We start from the raw sequence: 25,144 nt of genomic DNA on the forward strand, positions 1-25,144 counted from the left end.
TCTGTAAAGGAGAAGCGGCACTAGCATCCATCATTAGGCGACCAGAACTCTCAATCAAATAATCTCGAGCTGACCACTCTAAAAAAAGTACTTTAAAGTTTAAATACCGTGATTCACCAAGACATTTAGTAGAAAGAAAATACATCTGCTAGGAATCAGCTCTTAAGATTCAGTATTTTTGGAACGGAGACTGATTAGTTGCCATGCTTCCAAGAACACAAATGCTTGCATCTTTCATAGCGAGCTACCAGTAGTTGATTGGAAGGTAGCTAGCTAGGAGCTTTGAACTGTATCAATACAGCTGAAGTTGCTTGTTAAAGGCAAAAATGCATATTTTTGTGTATATTGTGCTTGGGCATTTGTTATTTCACTGGAAGCTTACCACTCTGACTTTAAAATGAGATAAAAAGTTCCACATTTACACCTAGTGATGCACCGATATCACATTTTTGACCGATATCCGATATTTTCCTTGCCAAAAAAAACAATACCGATAACTGATATTTAACATTTTAGCGGCCTTTTAAGCATTCTAGTACAGTTAAATAGTTAACACACACACATGGACGCAGCGGTCTAAGGCACTGCATCTCAGTGCAAATGGCGTCACTACAGTCCCTGGTTCGAATCCAGGCTCTATCACATCCGGCAGTGATTGGGAGTCCCATAGGGCGGCGCACAATTGGCCCAGCGTCATCCGGGTTTGGCCGTCATTGTAAATAAGAATGTGTTCTTAACTGACTTGCCTAGTTAAATAAAGGTTACACACACCACACTGACCAAACAATTATTTTGTTGGAATTTACGTATGTCCCCATTACCAGCAAAACATGATCAAAACCTATTTCTTTCACTATACAAAACCTATACACCATAGTATGCATGTCGTGAAGCTAATAGCAGTGACGCTATTACTGTATAACTCCGTTAGGGCAACATCTGACAAATAGTGCACTTGGTAGTGTGTACCGGTGCTCGACCAGTCGGCGAAAGCCAACATCACCCACGACAGAGAACAGTTGATTGTCAAGTGCATTGAATTCCATTAGATTGGCTTTAATGGATTTCGCCTTTGAGTTGCCAACCACCATATAAAGTCCAAAGAAGTAAAAAAGAAGCCTGTGGAAGGAGGAGAGATGATGAGAAAGGAATTTGGTTTACCGTTTTATCTGTGGATTAATTGTCGGAATAGAGGACCTTGTGCATTTCAGGTAAAATAACCCAATGTTGATATCCCTGGACAAATTAGCAAGCTAGCTAAATTGCTATAAATGTTATTACGGTAATGCTTTTCGACCTGTCCCCAAATTTAATGTAATTGTTTCAGAGTCTATGATATTTCAATCTGCGTGTCGGTTTTGTGTCTGGTGTGGGTGTACAAAATCAACATGCATGCGTTTTGGTCAGCATGTAACCTTACTAAATTGTCTTCATTAGTTACCACAGTCGCAAAGTCATAAACCCCGCTTATTTCTACAATTTCTCTTCTTAAAATGTGATTTTAAACCTATCCTTAATCACACTGATAACCTTGTGCCTAACCTTTAAATGAAGACCAAAAAACACATTTTACTTTTCTTGCATTTTTTCGATATAGCCAATTTGACATTGTGGCTGTGGTAACTAGTGGAAACCTTACTGAAGCACGTTATTCCTACTACTCTCAATTGGCCTCCCCTTACTCACAGGGAACCTCTTAGGATCCCTCTCCCTGGACCCATCTTCCTCTACTACTCTCTTCACTGCCTCATCAAACCTGTACTACTTGGGGCTATACAGTGCTACCATTTTACTCACATATGTACCTACATATTTTAGCTGTGCAACCTGGAATTTTATATTTAGATGCCCCAAGAAAAAGTAATAATTCTAGCTTTATTACTTCAAATATTTGTCATTGTGCTCCTAAATTTCTTTGTGTGCGCTTACAGTTTTCAACTTAGGTGCGCACGTGCTCCTTGTAAAAAAGTCCAGCATAGAGCCCTGCTACTCTGACCCTGGAAACCTTGACCTGGCTTTCTCTCACTGGACACTCTTGATCTCCAGCATGGATACCCCTATAGTTAACATGCACAGCTTTTCCCACCAATACTACATATTCCTTTGTCTTATGCCCTCCTGCACACTTCTCACATCTCGAGATCTCCCTCCTACACACTGCTGCATCATGACCATAAGATGAGCCTGTGAACTGTGAACCTCAGTTGTTCCGTGTATTTGAACTTATCCAGAACTAGCTAGATCTCCAAACTGCGTTCCCCTGCTCAGACGTAGCTCTCATCAACCAGACTACTATATCATATGATGTGGTAAGCTGATACGTAAAATACTGATCCAGGTGTTATAAGATATGGCATGCATCAGCAACGTCTGAACAGAGGAATGGCTAGAATGACTCATGGCTATGCCAATCCCACACCGCATGCATAATAGCCTAGCTGATGCATGTCTACAGCCTAGTAGGCCTACTACAGCCTCTGGGGGCATGCCCAAAGATCAACATAATTAATTAAATGTCAATGATCAGCACTGAGCCTAACAATTTAGATACAGTTGTGGTCTTCAAAAGGTCTCCGGCCGTAATGGCTTGTTAAGGGGTATAAGCAAAGTGTTGTGTATCAATGGCAGCGAGTGCCACAAGCCTCTTAGTGCAAAACCAGCTCAGAAAACCCTTATACCCCTTCTGAGTACATTGTAGCCTAATAACTCTGGCTAAATAATGCTTGGGCAATTATTCAACAAGTAAAGGATCAGCTCAGCCCTCTGTAGCCTGCAGAGGTTTACATGACATGAAGGAAATAACAGTGCCGGCTTCCCGGGGGGACTCAAATGGGTGAGGATGTCATTAGCTGGAGCATTTAAGCATGGCAGCTAGAGCAGCATTTTATCATTTTAAGATCAAGGCGTACTCTCATACCAGGGAAGTGTTCTGAAGTGTAGCCATACTGTTGTGGTTCTTTTTTGTTTCTTTGGTAGAGGCCAGTTTATCTCACAATCAAGGCACAGGCAAAACATTTTAGGTACTGTAGCCTGGTGGTATCATAAATGTTGTACATAAATGGGCTACAGTCTGAAATTATTTGCTGTAAGGCAAGAGAGGCTACTATTGCAAACAGTTTAATTGTTTTTGTTTTGTCCTTGCCAAAGGTCAAAGATGGCAATGTTTTTTTTTTAGAATAGCCCTTTTGTATTTCCATGCTCTTTGTTTTGACATTTGTACTTGTGACTGAGTGACATTGCATTTGAAGTAGCCTAACCACTGCCAGCCAGAAAACACTTCATTTGAGTTCACTGGTGGTGGCTTTCTCTGGCTGCGAACAAAATGACAGTGCCCCCTTCTCAAATGTTTTGTGCCTCTTTTGCCTTAAAGTTGGGAGTGAAAGAAGCCGTCTATTTCGGTGGTGTAATAGTTTTCAAGGGGGCTTATGTTTGCTGTTGGTTCAGGGGAGGCCCTATTCAGACAGGCATATTGGTGCGGTTGAGACTGTCTCTCTCTCTGCCCTCCCTTACTGTGGAGTCTATGGTTTGAGGCAGCCCTGAGAGGCTAGGATAATGGCTCCCAGTGTCTGGAGAGATTAAAGGCCGGAGCTGCATTGTTCAAATGCCTCGAGATTAGTTTCCAAGGAGCAGATTGCTGTTGCCATGAGAACGCAGCGCTTGGAATTAGGATAGGGGGGAAAACATTATTTTTATATGCCCCACTCTTTCCCTCCCACTTTTATTTACCCTTTCTTTCCTTGACTTTGTATTGGCACGGATTATATTGTCCAGTTAACATGTTTGTGATGAATGTTAGGCCTACTCCCCTGCAAATAGGCTAATTGACCCTTTTCTAAGCCCCACCCCATTGGTTACTGTCGAGCAAGAGCAACGTGAAGTTCATAGGTGCACATCAAATTTGGTGTCAGATGACAGCTGAGTCTATTTATTTTAAGACATATACTGTATACACTTTTTTCAAAAATGTTCCATCCTAAAAATGTGGAATAAGTAAAGGCTTTGATTTCTGGTCAAACAGATGGAAAGGTGGTCTTAGAAAACATCTAGCAGACAAAGTCTTATAAAATGTATTATAAATACATCAAAACACAAATATGTTAAAGACCCTGGCAACTAATATCAACATTTTATATTGTTTTTCAGAAAATATTTTCCTTCTGTAAGTAAAAAAAAAATATATAGCCTAGTGTCTTGTCATTGTGTTACCAAAAATCTACATATCTTTAAGATATTTTATAGTTTCTCTCGTTCATGAGGGAGGATAATGAAAGTTCACAGAAGTAACAAGTAAAGGTAGACCTACCAATTAGTTAGTGTTTTTGTGATAACAATTTGTTTTTCGATTTATTAAGGGATTAAAACAAGTAATTCTGTTACCAAATTGGTAACATAAACACTTAAAAATCTGTAACAGAATGACTGTAACTGAATTGGCTACAATGGGAATTTTTGCTACTATCCTCCCTTCCACTGACATACTGTTATGCTCAGCACAATGTTTTCTTTCTCTTTCTGTCCTGTGGTGGTCAAAGCAAGAGTGTGAAAACCGTCTGGACAACCCCCTCCCTCTCTCCCCCTGTCTCTCTTCTATCTCTCTCTCTCCAGTTAATAATGTCAGCTCTCCCTGTCTTTTACTGACACCTACCCATGAGCCCCCTCTCTTTCCATACTGTAACCAGCCCTCTCACCCACTGAGCACTGACCGACATCAGACGATGAGAAGTAGTTGAAATTTGATCAGTCAAAATCTGAACCAATCATAAATGACTGTTTCACAAGTTTGGACAGCACAGTAGAGTACAGTAAAGAAAAGTAGAGTATAGGACTGTACAATACAGTACTGTACAGTAGAGTTTAGAACAGTACAGTAGCACACTAGAGCACAGTATAATACTGAGCTGTACTGTAATAAACTGTACTGAACTATACTGTGTTGAACTCTACTGTGCTGTACTCTACTGTGCTGTACTGTGATGTCCAAACTTATGAAACAGATGTCGATGATTGGTACAGATTTGTGGTGGACAAACCACATTTGGTCTTGTTTGTGGGAGGAGCTCATTAGAATAATAGCCAGTGTGTAGAATAATACCCAAACATGCAAAGGAAGCTAGGAAATGTTTCTACCTTTTGTGTACCTATTTAGGATACATCACCATGAAGAGAATGATATTCATAATTATGCATTTCTGTATTGTGCACATCAGAGATCCGTGATGTCATTCTGTTACTGGGTGTTAATCCACTTCAGTTACTGTATTACAATAAACAAAATAGATTTTTTTCAAACTCAAGGTGTCATATCATAGCTGACACTCCTTTAAATTTGGAGTAGATATTTAAGAGTTTTTGGAAAATGTGGTCACATAAAAAACTGAGGGAGATTTTACCATCATTCTGTTATCAAACTATACATCTGCACAGTTTTTCGAGTAAATGTGTTTTAGTTACATTTTCAGTGGAAATCGTTAAAGGTAATCAGTGTGCATAGAATTGTATGGTTTGTTTAACTTTGCAATCAATGGTTTTTGTTTGACATTCTTTTAAAGTGAAAAATCGGAATATCAGCGTCATTGTAACATTGCCCGTGACAAAACTCGGACAACATTTTACTGGGAAGCCCAATTCCCCGTTCAAACTAGTGGAGAAAACCCCTCAGAATGATTTCAAACTGTGTTTTTAATACTCGGTGAAGATAAAACACAAACTAACCTTTACTAATCAGGAACCTCTCGGGTATGTTGTGGTGGACTGTTATAACAATTGCTTCACTGGAACCTGGTCAAATATTTTTTTTTTTGTGTGGCTAGCCACTGGATGACTGAATGCACTGTGTCAGCATGTAGCTACTAACCACTTTTAGAGCTAATTAATGCTCTCAAATCATATCCTGATGTCGACCGCAGATGAGGGTTATATACATAATATAGCTAACTTAGCTAGCTAACATACATTTGGAGAAAACAAGGTATAATTAACTAGCATTAGCAGCATTTTCAATGGTGGCCAGTGCAGCTAGCTAACAGTTTGTAACAGTTGCCATCCAATGAAGCACTGTGATTGATTGCCCAAAAATCTGGGGCGGGGTTTAGCGAACGGTCAATTACGAGTTTTCTCCTACACGGCTGGCCATTTTCCAAATGACAGTGAACATTTAGGGCTGTTATGGTCAAGGCATTTTGGGTGACTTATTTGTCAGCGTCATTGCTATAAAATATGTACTTTTTCTCTTTTTGAGCCGGGGGGGGGCTCAACCGTAGACTTGTTTGCTACAACACCTTGCTTGTTTCCACAAAGAACAAGAAAGTTTCATCACATTGTTACCATGGAAACGGACTCAACCGCAGGAATTCCTGTCTATCCCATCCATAGATATACACTGAGTGTACAAAACATTAGGAACTTGTTAAATCCACTTCAATCAGTGTAGATGGAGGAGACAGGTTAAAGAAGGATGTTTAATCCTTGAGACAATTGAGACATGGATTGTGTATGTGTGCCATTCTGAGTGTGAATGTGCAAGACAAAATATTTAAGTGCCTTTGAACGGGGTATGGTAGTAGGTGCCAGGTGGACCGGTTTGAATGTGTCAAGAACTGCAGCGCTGTTGGGTTTTTCACGCTCAACAGTTTCGTATGTGTATTAAGAATGGTCCACTACCCGAAGGACATCCGGCCAACTTGGCACAACTGTGGGAAGCGTTGGAGTCAACATGGGCCAGCATCCCTGTGGAACGCTTTCGACACCTTGTAGAGTCCATGACCCGACGAATTGAGGCTGTTCTGAGGGGGGAAAAGGGGTGCAACTCAATATTAGGAAGGTGTTTCTAATGTTTTGTACACTCAGTGTAGCATGACCATACTATGTTTAAGGGCCCCGTCTTCAGTCAGATGTTCGTTTCACATACACAAAAATAAAATAAACATTTATGATGATCTTCATCCATAATCGCCTGTTACACGATTATACATTTACCGTGCCAACCCTAAATTTGAAATTAGGCCTAATCGGGAGCAAACAGAATTTGGATACATTTTTCTTTCAATTCCTAGACAATTCCAACCTCTACAGTTATTTGCTGAGCTACCTTCTAAGGAGAGCAAATTTAAGGATGAAGAGATTCAAATAAATATTCAGAGCTATCTTTAATTGGCTGACAAAGGCTTATCGTAATTAGCTACTTTCGCATGTGTGTGACGGATTTGGGTATTAGCATATTACATGGAGGGTATTACCGCCACTTTTAAAAGCCTCTTAATGAGAATAAACCTCCCCCTCCACCCAAATGACCCCCCCATCCAACTGCCATGTTTTATCACAATTCAAAATGCAGCCAAACCCTGTTGTCAAATCAAATGGGCTTCTTGTTGTTTTATTGGTGCGATGAATGGCAGAGACACCTTATTCACTCCAGATCAACGTCATGTGCATTTGGTTACTGCTCATTAATTTGTAGGCTTTAGCTTCCTTAAATGGCAGGACATGACTTTGTCTACCTAGCAAATGCCATATACTTAGACCATGTATACACAGCCTCCTTTTCTGCAGACGTGGGTAACACTGAATCATTGTTCAGTGTTTTATTCAGAACCGAGCTCTGGGGTGAAGTTTCCCCTAAGTACAGATCTGGGATCACCAATCATAACATCAACCATTAGTGAGTAAAATTCTAAACTGACCCAAGATCAGTGTAGGAGCAACTTCATCCTACTCCCAGAAGTGACTGATGGGATGCAGACGAGGTACCATCCACATTTATGTAATCTATACAGGCTGACACAAATGACTGTTTCGGTTCATCTTCTTGATAACTTATTGAAAGCCCTCTGTTTTGTGTCCCCTCAGAAGAGGAATGGCACAGATGAGGAAGTCGGGATGTGACGGGATAAGGACTAACTCCCAGACTGAGCTGCGGGTCCCACAGGTGTCGGCCAGACAGGAGATCCTCACCAGCCTAGTGTCTGCGCTGGACTCAGTGGTAGGACCACTCGCACACATACACATACGCTATTAGTTTTGCCACGGAAAAAACATATCAAAGATTGATTAGTCAGGCAGTGTTATTTCAATGACTCTTTACAAAAGCAAATTTGGCAATTCCACGGGAGCTGAAAATATTTTTGGTATTTTGGATTGTTCTGGCAATTCTCACATTGGGAGGATGGATTTTTGGAATGCTTTTTACATTAGTATCACAAACCATAAAAAAAAAATCATGATTAAAGTGGCCATTTTTGGCTATTTTTAGACCTATACATGCCTCCTGTAAGACCCTATGATCTATGAACTACATGATACAGACAACATCTTGGTGTCATTATACTCCTTATGGTGTTCTCTCAAATATATGTATTGATTCCAAAATAAAATGTCACATTAATTTATTCAACATTAAAAATATTAATTTCTCAAAATGACCCTTTTTGATTTTGTTCATTTTAAGACTTTGTTTAGAACAATATACTCTACAATTACATCAAATTGCCAGAGTGGGCTCTCTGCTAATTCTGAAGATATGCTACATTTTATGAGCACCACCAACACCGTGAATGGGAAAATAGATTCAAAGGGAACTCCCGCTGCTGGTCACTTGCTGAATGTGCAATCCTAAAGGAGACTCAAGGCCCAAAGCTCTTAACTGCTAGGCTAGCTGCCGCCCCATCTATTGCCACTTGCGGTGTAAGTTCGAATACCCCATGGGGCACATAATACATCTTTGAAATTTGTATTTTTGGTACTGTGTTGGGAAGAAAAGTGCAATCGTCACCTTGAAAATGAAGATTAGGTGCTCAATTCAATCCAGCCCGCATTGCAATATTTATGCAGTAGCTATTTTTCCAATGGTCAAATTAACTCAGATTGGTTTTGGGTACTGTATTAAAAACCTACAACTGTTACCAATGTTATCCCTCTTACAGGTATAATTTGACTTTTTAGAAGTGTGTGGGCACTGTATGAATGTTGTAAATAAGGGATTTTAAATACCTGCCCCATGTGGGATTAGCATTTACAGCCATTGAACTATGAGCCAACTGTCTTAGTGGACTGTGCCACCAATCAGTAATTGTGGTTGGTAAAAAAAATACAACAAGTTAACATGACCACCATTGTCATCTATTTCATTGTTATGATGGATGTAGCTACGAATATAAACGTATAGTCCTCATAGCCTACGTTTTTTTTCTTCTTCGTATAAGCACCGATGTGTATGAAACGGTAAGCAAAAACATTGAATTTGGTCATATGCGGAAATGTTCCTTACACTCCACTTACCAGGACCATTGCCAAATAAGGCGCGCTGTCACCTGCTTTTATAATAAGCCTTGAGGTGGAACCACCCAGAAGAGTTTATTTCATACCGAACCCCTCCCTTGAGATGACGTAGGGGGACCTTCTCAAGGTGCCTCTCTACATCATGATTTCAATGGTAGAGTTCAACTGCTAGGGGCAAAAAGAGCTAGATTTACTACTAAAATAACAAAAAATAGCACTTTTGTAACGAACTGTCAAAATGAAGAACAGAATTGGCATGATTCACTAGAATGCCAAGATTGTGCAAAGCTGTCATAAAGGCAAAGGGTGGCTACTTTGAAGAATCTCAAATATATTTTGACTTGTTTAACACTTTTTTGGTTACTACATGATTCCATATGTGTTAATTCATACTTTTAATATCTTAAAAAATATATATATATATATATATATATACAGTTGAAGTCGGAAGTTTACATACACTTAGATTGGACTCATTAAAACCTGTTTTTCAACCACTCCACAAATTTCTTGTTAACAAGCTATAGTTTTGGTAAGGCGGTTAGGACATCTACTTTGTGCATGACACGAGTAATTTTTCCAACAATTGTTTACAAACAGATTATTTGACCTATAATTCACTGTATCACAATTCCAATGGGTCAGAAGTTTACATGCACTAAGTTGACTGTGCCTTTAAACAGCTTGGAAAATTCCAGAAAATGTCATGGCTTTAGAAGCTTCTGATAGGCTAATTGACATAATTTGAGTCAATTGGAGGTGAACCTGTGGATGTATTTCAAGGCCTACCTTCAAACTCAGTGCCTCTTTGCTTGACATCATGGAAAAATCAAAAGAAATCAGCCAAGACCTCCACAAAATATTGTAGACCTCCACAGGTCTGGTTCATGCTTGGGAGCAATTTCCAAATGCTTGAAGGTACCATGTTCATCTGTACAAACAATAGTACGCAAATATAAACACCATGGGACTACGCAGTTGTCATACCGCTCAGGAAGGAGACGCGTTCTGTCTCCTAGAGATGAACGTACTTTGGTGCGAAAAGTGCAAATCAATCCCAGAACAATAGCAAAGGACCTTGTGAAGATGCTGGAGGAAACCGGAACAAGAGTATCTATATCCACAGTAAAACGAGTCCTATATCCACTTAAAAGGCTGCTCAGCAAGGAAGAAGCCACTGCTCCAAAACCTCCATAAAAAAGCCAGACTACGGTTTGCAACTGCACATGGTGACAAAGATCATACGTTTTGGAGAAATGTCCTCTGGTTTGATGAAACAAAAATAGAACTGTTTGGTCATAATGACCATCACTATGTTTGGAGGTAAAAAGAGGGAGGCTTGCAAGCCGAAGAACACCATCCCAACCGTGAAGCACGGGAGTGGCAGCATCATGTTGTGGGTGTGCTTTGCTGCAGGAGAGACTCGTGCACTTCACAAAATAGAGGGCATCATGAGGCAGGAAAATGATGTAGATATATTGAAGCAACATCTCAAGACATCAGTCAGGAAGTTAAAGCTTGGTCGCAAGTGGGTCTTCCAAATGGACAATGACCCCAAGCATACTTCCAAAGTTGTGGCAAAATGGCTTATGGACAACAAAGTCAAGGTATTGGAGTGGCCATCACTCAATCCTATAGAAAATGTGTGGGCAGAACTGAAAAAGCATGTGCGAGCAAGGAGGCCTACAAACCTGACTCAGTTACACCAGCTCTGTCAGGAGGAATGGGCCAAAATTCACCAACTTATTGTGGGAAGCTTGTGGAAAGCTACCCATAACGTTTGACCCAAGTTAAACACTTTAAAGGCAATGCTACCAAATACACTCAATTACTATGTAAACTTCTGACCCACTGGGAATTTGATGAAATAAATAAAAGCTGAAATAAATCATTCTCCCTACTATTATTCTGACATTTCACATTCTTAAAATAAAGTGGTGATCCTAACTGACCTAAGACAGGGAATTTTTACTAGGATTAAGTGTCAGGAATTGTGAACAACTGAGTTTAAATGTATTTGGCTAAGGTGTATGTAAACTTACGACTTCAACTATATATATTGAAATTAGTAGGTGTGTCCAAACTTTTGTCTGGTACTAATATATATATATATATATATATATATATCTATATATATATATATAATTGGCCTCAGAAAGCATTGTGAAGTGAGCCACTGTGTAATATAGTAAAATATGTGTACATGCCAATACAACCAAAAGTATTTATACAGCAAAAATGGCTAGGGATTGTAAGAAGTCGGAAGAAGAGTCATTGAATAGAACAATATTCTAAATGTTGATTAAGTGTACTTTGAGCCTCACAGTAACACTGGCAGATGTTTTACTTTATTCACTCTTAAGCTGTTTGAATACTCATACTAACCGTACTATTTGTGACGTAAATTGAGTATGTAGTATGCTTATTGGTCATCGTATGGATGTAGGTAGTATGCCAAAAGACGTACTACATTCGCCAAAATACGAAGTATACAAGGAGTGGACACTATTAGGGCCCATAATGTAATTATTCAGAAAATGGGTGTGGATTCACATTTTCAGATTTGAAGAAAATTGACAAATATACAGCCGAAGTCTGACGAGAGCGGATTCAAATTCATTTCTTTAACTAACTATGACAACTGTTGAGCAATGTAATGACTTTTCAAATAAGTTACACGTTATGGTGGCTGACAATTTGTTAGCTACGCTAGCCTTACAAACCACATAGCATATCATTACTGCAGTTGCAGTAATGTGGCTACTCACACATCAAACTTGCCAGTATATTAACTATTTGCTATCTAACTACCATTTATTGACTTGATTATTCACGTCCTTCTTAGCTTAGTTAAGTGGTATAGTCGTTATGCGTTCTGAATGGACATTGTTAATGAAGTCGTAAGATGTCTAGCTAGTAATTTGTTAGCTATGTTAATAAGCTACCAAGAAGTTGCATAGCAACAGCATCTACTTCCGGTAGAAAGGCAAAGTGCTAGTACACTCAACTGAAAGGATACCGTTCATTTACAGTATTCTAAAATTAACTAATAGTATGTAGTGTATATACTCATTAAATATGTAGTATTTAGTATGGGTTTTCAAACACAGCTTTAGTCTTGCTTGAGAGGTGACCTATGACCTTGTCTTTTAACCTGTGTTCCAGTGTACGGCCATGTCAAAGCTCAATGCCGAAGTGGCTTGCGTCACAGTGCACGAGGACAGCGTGATCGCCGTGGGAACAGAGAAGGGAAGAGCTTTCCTCAACTCACGGAGGGAAATACAAACAGACTTCCACAAGTTTTGCAGTGAGTGCTTTGCTGTGTACTGGGCAAAAAAGCTGAATTGGGTATAATTTGCCCAAATCACATAACACGATTAGGCTAGATTTTTCACTTGGAGCAAAATTTCTATAACTTTTTCCTCACAGATCCTACTTTTGTCTTGGAGTTGAACTTATTTTTTATTTTTTTTTAGCCTAAAAAGGTTTTGTCTTATTTAAGTAATTCAATCTCTAGTTTTACATTTACATTTGAGTCATTTAGCATTTGCTCATATCTGGAGTGTAGAACCATTTTTATTGTTTGTATCTCTGTAATGTGTCTCTATCCATGTAACTGTATTGTGAATGTATCTATATACTTTTTTTTAAAGTGGGGACCACAATGGAAATAAGTCCCTGACTTTATTGTGCAATCCCAGTCAAGTAAAAATAAAAATCTGTGTACTGTGTAAATATGTATTTTTTTTTTACTGATAAATAAATCTATCAATCAATTCTAAAGCAATTGAGAACCAGAATAGCCCAACTTTGAGTGAAACTGGCAAGGTGAAAAGTAGAGATGTATGCCTTTAGTTTCTCATGCTTGATTCTTTCAGGGGTGCCCTGTCTGCAAGGGCTGACCAAAGTGAATGCCCATGCCAAAGTCCAGGAGAGTGAATCCAGCAAGCTTGGCAAAGAGGGCGGGCACGGCAAACAAAGGGCGTCAACAGATGCCCACTCTAACATCTTTGTCTTGAGGAAAATGGTGGAGGAAGTCTTCAGTGTGCTTTACAGTAAGGGCTTCAACATACCTCACCAAACAAAGATATCATTTTTATAGGCCTGTGCTATTGGAATTATTTATATTTTCTAATTTAACTTCCTAATTTCTACTTTCTCATAATTGAAATCAAATGTCAAACACATGATTGAATGTTGATATTTACAGTAAATTGACATGCAACAACGTTTCAGATGAAACGTTCCTTTTCTAATCTCTACCTTCTCATAACTAAAATCCTATTTCTGACACGTAATTGAATGTTGTCTACATTGTCAAATCAAACTTTATTTGTCTCGTGTACAGGATGCAACAGGTGTAAAACAGTCCAGCGAAAGGCTTGCTTACAAGCTGTTTCTCAATAATGCAGCTTGTAAGTAAGCATTTCGCTGGACTGTTTTACGCATTTTTTATTTTATTATTTCATGTGATTAGTGATTTAATTTGTCCCTCATTTTAAGGTCAACCCTCTTATGTGAACTGAACACTCATTTATTATTGTGAAACTATTCCTTAAAAAAAAAATCGAAAGAAACGTTGAACATCTAATAGTCAAATCATAGTGTAAAAGCAGGTGGAGCTTGCATTCAATTGCCACGTTCTGTTGCACACAGCAAGCTTCCATTCCTCCTGCCACAAGGGGGTTTTATGGCTGATTTAAGATGAAATCATCAACCTTGTTATTGTCAACCCTGTAACTTTATTTGGCACATAATAGGAACTTACTATAGTATTTTTTGAGATGGGGAAAACTAATTTTTTTATGACGTTGACATAATTTTTCAATTAGGTTAAATCAAAAAAACATTTGACCAAGTTACACTTCTCAAAAGGCACCGAATTAGTGGAACGACCCAGTAATAATAACAATAGAAGCAGCAGTGTATATATTATAGGTGAATGTGCGTGTGCATGTGTCAAACAGTCGTTTGACATGTCCTTTTCTAATTTTTAGCATCTCACAACAGAAAACATGTTTCTGACAAGTCATGGATAGTTGCCATTTACAGTCATTTGACATGCTGTACGTATGTGATAATTTTCCAGGTGAGGCTGTTGGGAAGAGCAACAGCCTGGTCCCTGTGCCTTATGAGTGGATTCTGAAGGACCCCAGCTCTGTGGTGGCCCACGGCCTGCCTGAGGGGATCGCCCTGAGGAAACCTGCTGAGTATAACACCAAGACCTTAATGAAGATCCTGGAGCAGAGTAACCGCATTTACTTCACTGTCAAAAGGTGATCTCACTCCATACAGTACTCCGTGATGTACCTGCATAAATGGCAGAAGTATAGCAGCATAATTAGGATTGATCCAGGGCTGGTCTTGTTATTGACACACAGCTTTATCTTCTCCTGTTTCCTTCTTCTTCATCATCTGTTTATAGAGGAACAGAGGAGCCTTTGCGCGAGGCTAAGTCCAGTGCCGGCAACGTCAGCAACCACAACTCCTTCTCGGGCACCACCAATATCCTAGCCAAACACGGCCCAGCCTCCAAGCCTGCCGCCACCGCCCAGGAATTGTCCACTGCATCGGTCTCGGCCAGCAACTCCATGCTCTCCAGCTTCCTGTATGGCATGCCCATGTCCTCCCTGCCACACCCTGACGGCAAGCTGGACCTCAAGCCCACGTCCCTCCTCAACCTGGATAAAGACCGCTTGGGGGCCTGGGTGGCAGGGGCGGAGAAAGGGACGGCCGCCAAGGACAGTTCCGACAATGGTAAGTAATAGAAATATATAACGTGACCCCACAGGAAGAAGCTGTTGCTGAGGTAGCAGATGATGGAGATCCAGGTTACTTCTGACAAACCCTTCACCATTTTGAGTCACTGTTCATTTTCTGTGTCTGTAATTTAATTAATTTGGCAGTGGAGTGGTTACTATTCTCCCTGTAATTTTTGCTAGTGGTTATACTACTGGCTGTCATTTCACATAACTTATTTGATCGGGAATCACTTATGATTATGGCAATTTTCATTTTTCAAGATTTGCTTGGCCTTGAAGCATGATTTAAGGCTTTAAATAGGCTTTAAAATAGGCTTAACACTGCTACGCTTGTGAGTATGTTTATCAATGTTTAATTTCTGTCATTTTGTGGATAGTACTCCAAGGGGAGTTGGGCCAGAGTCCTCCCAGCATCCACGTCTCCAAGCGCCTCCTGTTTTCCCTCGTACATGAGAAGTCAGGTAGGCTTGAACTGGACACAGACTGTAGGCCTGTAGGCCACATACTTTTCTCACCAACCTGTTTGTGCTGTCTCAGATATTTTCCATTCACATTGTTCATGGTTGCAGCGTCTATGGTGGATGTGTAACAGGTACAGCTTAGCTCAGTTTGACTCGGCTCAGTAGTGTAAAAAAGGGTCAGAGTCTTTAGGCATCTCACCCCACCCCCCTGCCAGACAATGCATATACTCTACATCTGGGTATAGACAATCTCTCAAATGTGGACTCAGTCTTAGAGAATGACTTGTCGGCTCACTTAATGGCTCTTTTTTTCATGTGAATCTCACATTGCAGTTAATTAAAGGGGATGACATCAATCAACCAATGGTTTTTCCCTCACGCTATGGGACTCCTCTCCTTTGTGTTGTATAACATGATTGAGAATTATAGTTTTACATTTTTTTACTTTGATTTCATATTATTTTTAACATTTGACTCAACGATATGGCATTATCACAAGATATTGCAGATTAGAGTGAAGCAAGACAGTGCACTCACACAGAGTATCTGCACATGTGCACCATGCTGCTGGAACATGATAGCTGCTGGAACATGATAGCTGCTGGACCAAAACAGTGTGAAGTTTATGCTAGCGTGTCATACTCTAAGTTTTTGCAGAAGTCTGATTTTTAATTATTTTCTCATTCAACTTTGTCAGGGTTTATTCTACATAGTAAATTATTGGGTGGGCCGTCTAAGGCCATACAGTATATTTTTAGAAATACATTTTGGGGTTGGTAAAACGCATTCAGTGTTAACTGTAAGGGATACTTCGGCATTTTGGCAATGAGGCCCTTTATCTACTTTCCCAGAGTCAGTTGAACTCATAACATTTTTATGTATCTGCGTGCAGTTTAAAAAAAGTTGCTAACTAGTGTTAGCGCAATGACTGAAATTCTATGGGTATCTGCTAGCACTTTGGATAAAATGCTAAATGGCATATATTATATATTAGCACGCTAGCATATACACATAGACTTCCATTCATTGTGCTATCGTAAGTTAGCATTGGCTCGCAAAACTACCTCAACATCCTTCACACTGAAAATAGTATTCCTTTAAACGACTGAAACCAGATAGAAAGTATGTAGAAAAGATTATGGAGGCCAATACATTTTTACATAATGTAATCTTTGAGAACTAACAATCACCTAATTTAAAGCTAAACAGTCGGGGAGTATTTTTGGCAGCAAGGCATTATACCAATTTGCAGTGAGGCCCCTTAGACCTCGGTGAAGACTGAATTCAGCCCCGCGCCACGCTCATGGGCCAATCGCGCCCATTGTCATGCCCCCTGCAATGCCCACCAGGGTTGGGTTTAATTCCACAAATGATATTCTAATTTAATTCCTTATCCCTGTAAATCCCATTTCAATGTTTTGGTAAAATATAATTCCCAATTCAATATTATTCCTCAAATTCAATTCCGTCAGGCTGATAATGTAATTGTTCAGACAGCCTAGCTATACTGGAAATATAGGAATAGCAGTTAAAATGATCTAAAACAAATCCTGTAGTCAATTGTTGATACTAAGTGCATTATTTCCATTAACTGGGAAATATACAAATATTGAATTCCAATTCAATTCCAAAGATTACATTTTTTACAATTCAAATAGAATTCCAATTCTATAACTTGAACATTTTTGAAATTCAAATTGATTTCCACGTAAATTTTCCACTTCATGATTGAATTCAATAATTGAATAGGAATTTCAAATTGATTTGGAATTGACCCCAACCTTGATAACCACCACCAAAGCCCCTTTCAAAACCCTCATAGTGTACATGTGGAAAGTAGACATACAGATTGAAGAACTTTATTTTTTCCATCCTCCCTTTCTTCACTTATTTTTTATGTTTACGTTATTTTCTTTTGCGCTCAACAGAAAAATGGGACTCATTCATTCGAGAGACAGAGGACATCAACACGCTGAGAGAATGTGTGCAGATCCTGTTCAACAGTCGCTATGGTGAGATGGTCAACCACTCTGGTAGGGCATTAGCAACAAACACTTTTAGGGTTTTAACAACATTCCAGTTTCCCGGACCCAGATTAAGGTTAGTCCTAGTCCAAAAAGTACTTTCAGTGGAGATTCTCTGGGAAAACGTCCCTTATACAATTTATAAAAAAAAATGTTTTACTATACAATGATTGTGTTTAGTTGGTTTCCAGCTGTCATTACTGCATATAAATCCATACATTATACCCTTTTAAGACAGCATTGTAGGGCCTCATGATTGAAATCCGTCAATGATTTCTGACAACCACCTTATTTTCAGCGGAGGCCCTGGGCTTGGACCACATGGTTCCAGTGCCGTACCGGAAGATAGCCTGCGACCCAGAGGCTATGGAGATCATTGGCATCCCAGACAAAATCCCCTTCAAGAGGCCCTGTACCTACGGAGTACCCAAACTCAAACGCATCCTGGAGGAGCGTCACGGGGTCCGCTTTGTAGTGAAAAGGTAAACACTGATCTGAGATCAGTCTGGGAAAGTCTGTCATTTTTCTCTCTCATTCTTCCCTCCAAAAATAAGAGATTGCACTGTAGTGTGTAGTGCACCCATATAAGGGCTGAATAACACATCATACCAGGGTTGTGTTCATTAGGCTCCGAAATATATATATTATTTTACTGAAACAGGGAAGAACTACAACTAATGCAGTTGTCCAATAAGAAACATGCCCTAATGAAAACAACCCTGTTTGAGGACCACTGTTTGATCAGCTACAAAAGCATGCACAGCATCTCATCTATCTCTAATTTCCTATTTGGAAAACTGAATCAATGAAGGGAGAAGTGTCAAACCAGGGCATCTGTCGGTTAAATACCCTGCCCTCCTCCAATAGACAATGCCCCGCTGGCTGGTAACCACCACCGCACACCACACAGCATGGTGCCTCCTGCTCTCTGGCATATTGAGCCAACGTCTCGCTGTCATTCAACCCATTTGATGAAATAAATGTAGATTGGGCGACAGGCTTAGTTTGAGTCAACACCGGTATCAGCGCATGGCCCATGCACAAGGCGACATGGGCATGTCATTAATGTTAATACAATTAGAGCAGATTGAAGATTATATTTTTATCCAAGAGTGATTCACTCCCGACTTTGTTTTTGATATTTGTTATTGTTGTTGTTTATTCAAGATGGCCCAGATATAGACCGTGCAGAGATGTCTGTTTAATCTCGTGAGATGTCTGTTCAGTTCTCTTGTTGACATGTGCACTGTTGTTCACCAACAGTTTACTACAAGGGGCCCTCCCTACTTGACTGTTATCAATGACCAATAATCATATTTATAAACAATAACAACCCTCTGTTCTCATTCCAGAATGTTTGACGAAAGGATTTTCACAGGTAATACTGAGTATTTTTTCATCTTGCATTGTTGATTTCTAAAGAAGCCCTTAGCATGCCTTTTAGCAATGCCATGTCCTTATTTTTCTTCTGATACCATGGATGTTTAGCTGTAATAGCTTGTAGTCCATCATGGCTGATCTGATTGATTGATCTGATTGATTCTGTTATGTTGTGTCACGAAGCTGCTGGTAAGGTGGCCAAGGAGGAGGGGAAGCATGACATAAACTCCATCTTTGAGGACGGTTTCCCTGACAACCTCCAGGTCCCGTCGGCTGCACTGGAGCTGGTCACCAATCCTCACAGCAGCAGGTCTGTACGCAAATCCTAGGACTGAGTCAGTAATGTAGAGGGTGTAGTGACGCTAGATGTCATTTGGAATCATCAGAAAAATGTGTTCCGCACCTGATTTAGCCAATCTGCATCCAGAGCTATAACAGACAATTAGATCAGAAGACAATACAAACAAACTTTTCAACCCGTTGTAATATATTGATAGAGCCATTCAGTGAATGCTACATGTCTATCACTTGGTAATGGAAGGCCATACCCTGACACACCACAATGTATCTATGCCAATACATTTGTCATATTTCGAAATTGTGCATTTGTTGTCCTTTTCAGATCTACAAGCTCTTGTGTGAGTCCATTGGCTGACTGCGAAGCAGGTTAGTGACAAGGCTATGCTATAGCCTACTATAGTAATACTTTCATGCAAACCCAATACGTGAACTCTGAGGTTAGCACTCCTTTTTACAGTAGTCTAATAAGTTTCATTTTGCATATCCACTCTTTAACCGTCCCTTGGGATTCGCAAATCAAAAACTTAAGCCATCTGATACAGAACATACTTACTTAAAGCATTTGAAACACATCTATAAAAATCCAATGTCACTTTCTGGGAGAAAGATCTAGCTTTACCCCAAATGGAACCATATTCCCTATATAGTGCACTACTTTTGACCAGAGTCTTATGGTCCCAGGTCAAAGTAATGCACTATATGGGGTGTCATTTGGGAGGCAGCACTGCTGTATGAACTGTTTTTACTGTTACTCTTTAAGGGCCTTCAGGAGATTGTATTCCCTTGAAAAAGATTAAGACGGAACCCCCAGATGGGGAAATCATCCAGGTGACTGTACCAGGTAAGTGGTGCGCCTCCGTCATTATAGTACCTTTGAAATACCTTTAGCTGTTAAACCAGATAGCATCTGGGGAGTAGCAAGTCAATATAGCGGAGAAATACAGTACCAGTCAAAAGTTTGGACACACCTACTCATTCCAGATTATTTTCTACATTGTAGAATAATAATAGAATAGTAGTGAAGACATCAAAACTATGAAATGACACATATGGAATCATGTAGTAACCAAAAAAGTGTTAAAGAAATTAAATTATTTTGTATATTTGAGATTATTCAAAGTAGCCAACCTTTGCCTTGATGACAGCTTTGCACACTCTTGGCATTCTCTCAACAAGCTTCATGAGGTAGTCACCTGGAATGCATTTCATTTACATTACATTTACATTTATGTCATTTAGCAGACGCTCTTATCCAGAGCGACTTACAAATTGGTGCATTCACCTTATGATATCCAGTGGAACAACCACTTTACAATAGTAAATCTATATCTTGTTGGGGGGGGGTTAGAAGGATTACTTAATCCTATCACAGGTATTCCTTAAAGAGGTGGGGTTTCAGGTGTCTCCGGAAGGTGGTGATTGACTCCGCTGTCCTGGCGTCATGAGGGAGGTTGTTCCACCATTGGGGTGCCAGAGCAGCGAACAGTTTTGACTGGGCTGAGCGGGAACTGTACTTCCGCAGAGGTAGGGAGGCGAGCAGGCCAGAGTTGGATGAACGCAGTGCCCTTCTTTGGGTGTAGGGACTGATCAGAGCCTGACGGTACGGAGGTGCCGTTCCCCTCACAGCTCCGTAGGCAAGCACCATGGTCTTGTAGCAGATGTGAGCTTCAACTGGAAGCCAGTGGAGTGTATGGAGGAGCGGGGTGACGTGAGAGAACTTGGGAAGGTTGAACACCAGACGGGCTGCGGCGTTCTGGATGAGTTGTAGGGGTTTAATGGCACAGGCAGGGAGCCCCGCCAACAGCGAGTTGCAGTAATCCAGACGGGAGATGACAAGTGCCTGGATTAGGACCTGCGCCGCTTCCTGTGTGAGGCAGGGTTGTACTCTGCGAATGTTGTAGAGCATGAACCTACAGGATCGGGTCACCGCCTTGATGTTAGCGGAGAACGACAGGGTGTTGTCCAGGGTCACGCCAAGGCTCTTAGCACTCTGGGAGGAGGACTCAATGGAGTTGTCAACCGTGATGGCGAGATCATGGAACGGCAGTCCTTCCCCGGGAGGAAGAGCAGCTCCGTCTTGCCGAGGTTCAGCTTGAGGTGGTGATCCGTCATCCACACTGATATGTCTGCAAGACATGCAGAGATGCGATTCGCCACCTGGTTATCAGAAGGGGGAAAGGAGAAGATTAATTGTGTGTTGTTTGCGTAGCAATGATAGGAGAGACCATGTGAGTATATGACAGAGCCAAGTGACTTGGTGTATAGCGAGAATAGGAGAGGGCCTAGAACTGAGCCCTGGGGGACACCAGTGATGAGAGCACGTGGTGCTGAGACGGATTCTCGCCACGCCACCTGGTAGGAGCGACCTGTCAGGTAGGACACAATCCAAGAGTGAGCCGCGCCGGAGATGCCCAACTCGGAGAGGGTGGAGAGGAGGATCTGATGGTTCACAGTATCAAAGGCAGCAGATAGGTCTAGAAGGATGAGAGCAGAGGAGAGAGAGTTAGCTTTAGCAGTGCGGAGAGCCTCCGTGACACAGAGAAGAGCAGTCTCAGTTGAATGACCAGTCTTGAAACCTGACTGATTTGGATCAAGAAGGTCATTCTGAGAGAGATAGCAAGAGAGCTGGCCAAGGACGGCACGCTCAAGAGTTTTGGAGAGAAAAGAAAGAAGGGACACTGGTCTGTAGTTGTTGACATCGGAGGGATCGAGTGTAGGTTTTTTGAGAAGGGGTGCAACTCTCGCTCTCTTGAAGATGGAAGTGACATAGCCAGCGGTCAAGGATGAGTTGATGAGCGAGGTGAGGTAAGGGAGAAGGTGTCCGGAAATGGTCTGGAGAAGAGAGGAGGGGATAGGGTCAAGCGGGCAGGTTGTTGGGCGGCCGGCCGTCACAAGTCGCAAGATTTCATCTGGAGAGAGAGGGAAGAAAGAGGTCAAAGCATAGGGTAGGGCAATGTGAGCAGGACCAACGGTGTCGTTTGACTTAACAAACGAGGATCGGATGTCGTCAACCTTCTTTTCAAAATGGTTGACAAAGTCATCCGCAGAGAGGGAGGAGGGGGGGGGATTCAGGAGGGAGGAGGGAGGAGAAGGTGGCAAAGAGCTTCCTAGGGTTAGAGGCAGATGCTTGGAATTTAGAGTGGTAGAAGTAGCTTTAGCAGCAGAAACAGAGGAAGAAAATGTGGAGAGGAGGGAGTGAAAAGATGCCAGGTCCGCAGGGAGGCTAGTTTTCCTCCATTTCCACTCGGCTGCCCGGAGCCCTGTTCTGTGAGCTCGCAATGAGTCGTCAAGCCACGGAGCAGGAGGGGAGGACCAAGCCGGCCGGGAGGATAGGGGACATAGAGAGTCAAAGGATGCAGAAAGGGAGGAGAGGCGGGTTGAGGAGGCAGAATCAGGAGATTGGTTGGAGAAGGGTTGAGCAGAGGGAAGAGATGATAGGATGGAAGAGGAGAGAGTAGCAGGAGAGAGAGAGCGAAGGTTGCGACGGCGCAATACCATCTGAGTAGGGGCCGAGTGAGTAGTGTTCGAGGAGAGCGAGAGGGAAAAGGATACAAGGTAGTGGTCGGAGACTTGGAGGGGAGTTGCAGTGAGATTAGTAGAAGAACAGCATCTAGTAAAGATGAGGTCAAGCGTATTGCCTGCCTTGTGAGTAGGGGGGACGGTGAGAGGGTGAGGTCAAAAGAGGAGAGGAGAGGAGTGGAAAGAAGGAGGCAGAGAGAAATGAGTCAAAGGAATACGTAGGGAGGTTAAAGTCACCCAGAATTGTGAGGGGTGAGCCATCCTCAGGAAAGGAACTTATCAAGGCGTCAAGCTCATTGATGAACTCTCCAAGGGAACCTGGAGGGCGATAAATGATAAGGATGATAAGCTCTCTGGCGCAGGCGTTCCGCTAGCGACCCACCTCGACAACATCCGGTGAAATTGCAGCACGCCAAATTCAAAATACAGAAATACACATAATAAACATTCATCAAAGATACAAGTGTTATACATCGGTTTAAAGATTAACTTCTTGTTAATCCAGCCGCTGTGTCAGATTTCAAAAAGGCTTTACAGCAAAAGCATACCATGCGATTATCTGAGGACAGGGCCCCGCTTACAAAAGCATACAACATTTTCAAGCCAAGTAGAGGAGTCACGAAAGTCAGAAATAGTGATAAAATTAATAACTTACCTTTGATGATCTTCATCTTGTTGCAGTCACAAGAGTCCCTGTTACACAATAAATGTTTGTTTTGTTCGATAAAGTTCCTCTTTATGTCCAAAAAACTCTGTTTTGTTGGCGCGTTTTTTTCAGTAAACCACTGGCTCAATGGCGGTCACAACATACAGACGAATACATCCTGATAGTACCGGTAAAGTTCATCGAAACATGTCAAACGATGTTTATAATTAATCCTCAGGTTGTCTATTGTCTAAATAATCGATAATATTTAAACCGGACAATAGCGTATTCAATAGAAAGGAAAAAGAACGAAGGGTGCGCAATCGGTCACGCATGCAAACCAGCTCTGCTTCATTCTACAGTCCACTTAGAAAATGGTCTCATTCTTCCTCATTTTTCAGAAAACAAGCCTGAAAAAATGGCTTAAGACTGTTGACATCTAGTGGAAGCCATAGGAACTGCAATCTGGGTCCTAACCCAATACATACTGTATAGGCATTCAATTGAAAACTTCACACATCAAAAATATCCCACTTCCTGGATGTATTTTCCTCAGGTTTTCAATTTTTATGCAATTTTTCTCGTAAAAAAGCGATAATATTCCGACCGAGAATCTGTGTTTAGGATAAAAGACGAAAGAAAATAAAAGCATAGGGTCGACTCATGCACGCGCCTCAGCCCATTGTCCTCTGATAGAGCACTTGCCAAAAGCGCTAATGTGTTTCAGCCTGGGGCTGGAATTACATCATTCTTTTTCCCGCATGTATTTTATTAAGTACCCTAACCATGTGCCGGCCTTCCTCCCCCAGATGCCAGTGTTTCAGTGGAGGAGCCAAGTGAGCCTCAGGCTGACCCAGTTGCAGCAGCAGTGTTGGCAGTAGTCACCCCGGCGCAGGCTGCTCCCTGCCGCCCTTTGGAGACCCACGCAGGTAACTGCAGCCTCGCCTTCCTTCTCCACCTCACGGCTGCACCGGGACAGCCCAGACCCGACGCCACTGGGCCTACTACCGCCAACACGGTCTCTCCCTCTGTTAGGGAGCTAGATTACCAGCACACGTATGGAATCACTTTTCACAGATACTCCCTGCCTCCTTTCCCCCCTCTCACACTTCCTACCCCACCCCGAGTCACTAGTACCCAGTATCATCTCTTACACTCCACCTCCCACCTACTCTCTGCCAAACCTGTAACACACTATAAGTAAGTAATAGGCCGCCTGCTCTGGACACACTGTCCATCAGTTTTTTATTTATAATTTTTTATCCCATTTTTTTATGGTATCGATGAATTTGGCTTTCATCATTGGAAATCAGACTTTAAGAACGTGTCATTTTCATTTTAGAATCTGATGGATGGTGCGGAGATCCAATATTTTAGCTAGTATCCATAAGCAATACCTCAGATTAAACACAGTTAAAGCCTGTGTTCCCACAAAACATATTCAAAGAAAGATTGGTCAACAAATGACAATTTTTGCAAACATCCAGATCGGTTTCAGTTTCCTAATATAATAACTGCAATAGAAAACCTCTATTTATAAACAAATGTAATTTGAGAATTGACCAAAACTGGGTTTATTTTGTCCAGTTTGTGAGTTTCACTAAAGCTATATGTTTTTAATTTGGACTCTGTCTCAGGTTTGACGGTACAGTTCATGCACCGTACACAAATTCTTGTCTCAACCCCGGCCAACAGCCCCTGCAGCCCAACCCCCTACCCTAGTCACCCACGCCCTAGGCCTAAACATCCATCCCCAAGCCCTGATTGTAGTCGAGTAGC

General features: G+C 41.3%; 1 protein-coding gene across 8 annotated transcripts in view; it reads left to right on the plus strand.

The window, feature by feature from the left end:
- LOC115148594 (general transcription factor II-I repeat domain-containing protein 1) overlaps window positions 1–25,144 on the plus strand; it is a 40,374-nt gene that overhangs the window by 4,800 nt on the left and 10,430 nt on the right. For 7 of the 8 annotated variants that reach the window (XM_029690632.1, XM_029690635.1, XM_029690634.1 and 4 more), the window contains exons 2-14: window positions 7,846–7,978; window positions 12,439–12,580; window positions 13,152–13,328; window positions 14,363–14,549; window positions 14,699–15,030; window positions 15,413–15,496; window positions 17,425–17,508; window positions 17,819–18,002; window positions 18,873–18,898; window positions 19,084–19,210; window positions 19,523–19,566; window positions 19,961–20,041; window positions 24,175–24,294. In XM_029690632.1, coding sequence (XP_029546492.1) covers window positions 7,846–7,978; window positions 12,439–12,580; window positions 13,152–13,328; window positions 14,363–14,549; window positions 14,699–15,030; window positions 15,413–15,496; window positions 17,425–17,508; window positions 17,819–18,002; window positions 18,873–18,898; window positions 19,084–19,210; window positions 19,523–19,566; window positions 19,961–20,041; window positions 24,175–24,294 — 1,721 coding nt within the window. Of the gene's footprint in view, window positions 1–7,576; window positions 7,743–7,845; window positions 7,979–12,438; window positions 12,581–13,151; window positions 13,329–14,362; window positions 14,550–14,698; window positions 15,031–15,412; window positions 15,497–17,424; window positions 17,509–17,818; window positions 18,003–18,872; window positions 18,899–19,083; window positions 19,211–19,522; window positions 19,567–19,960; window positions 20,042–24,174; window positions 24,295–25,144 lie in introns of all 8 variants that reach the window. The other variant, XM_029690633.1, reaches the window with a different exon arrangement.

The sequence above is a fragment of the Salmo trutta genome, chromosome 15 (genome assembly GCF_901001165.1).
Source record: "Salmo trutta chromosome 15, fSalTru1.1, whole genome shotgun sequence".
In the NCBI taxonomy this organism is placed as follows: domain Eukaryota; kingdom Metazoa; phylum Chordata; class Actinopteri; order Salmoniformes; family Salmonidae; genus Salmo; species Salmo trutta.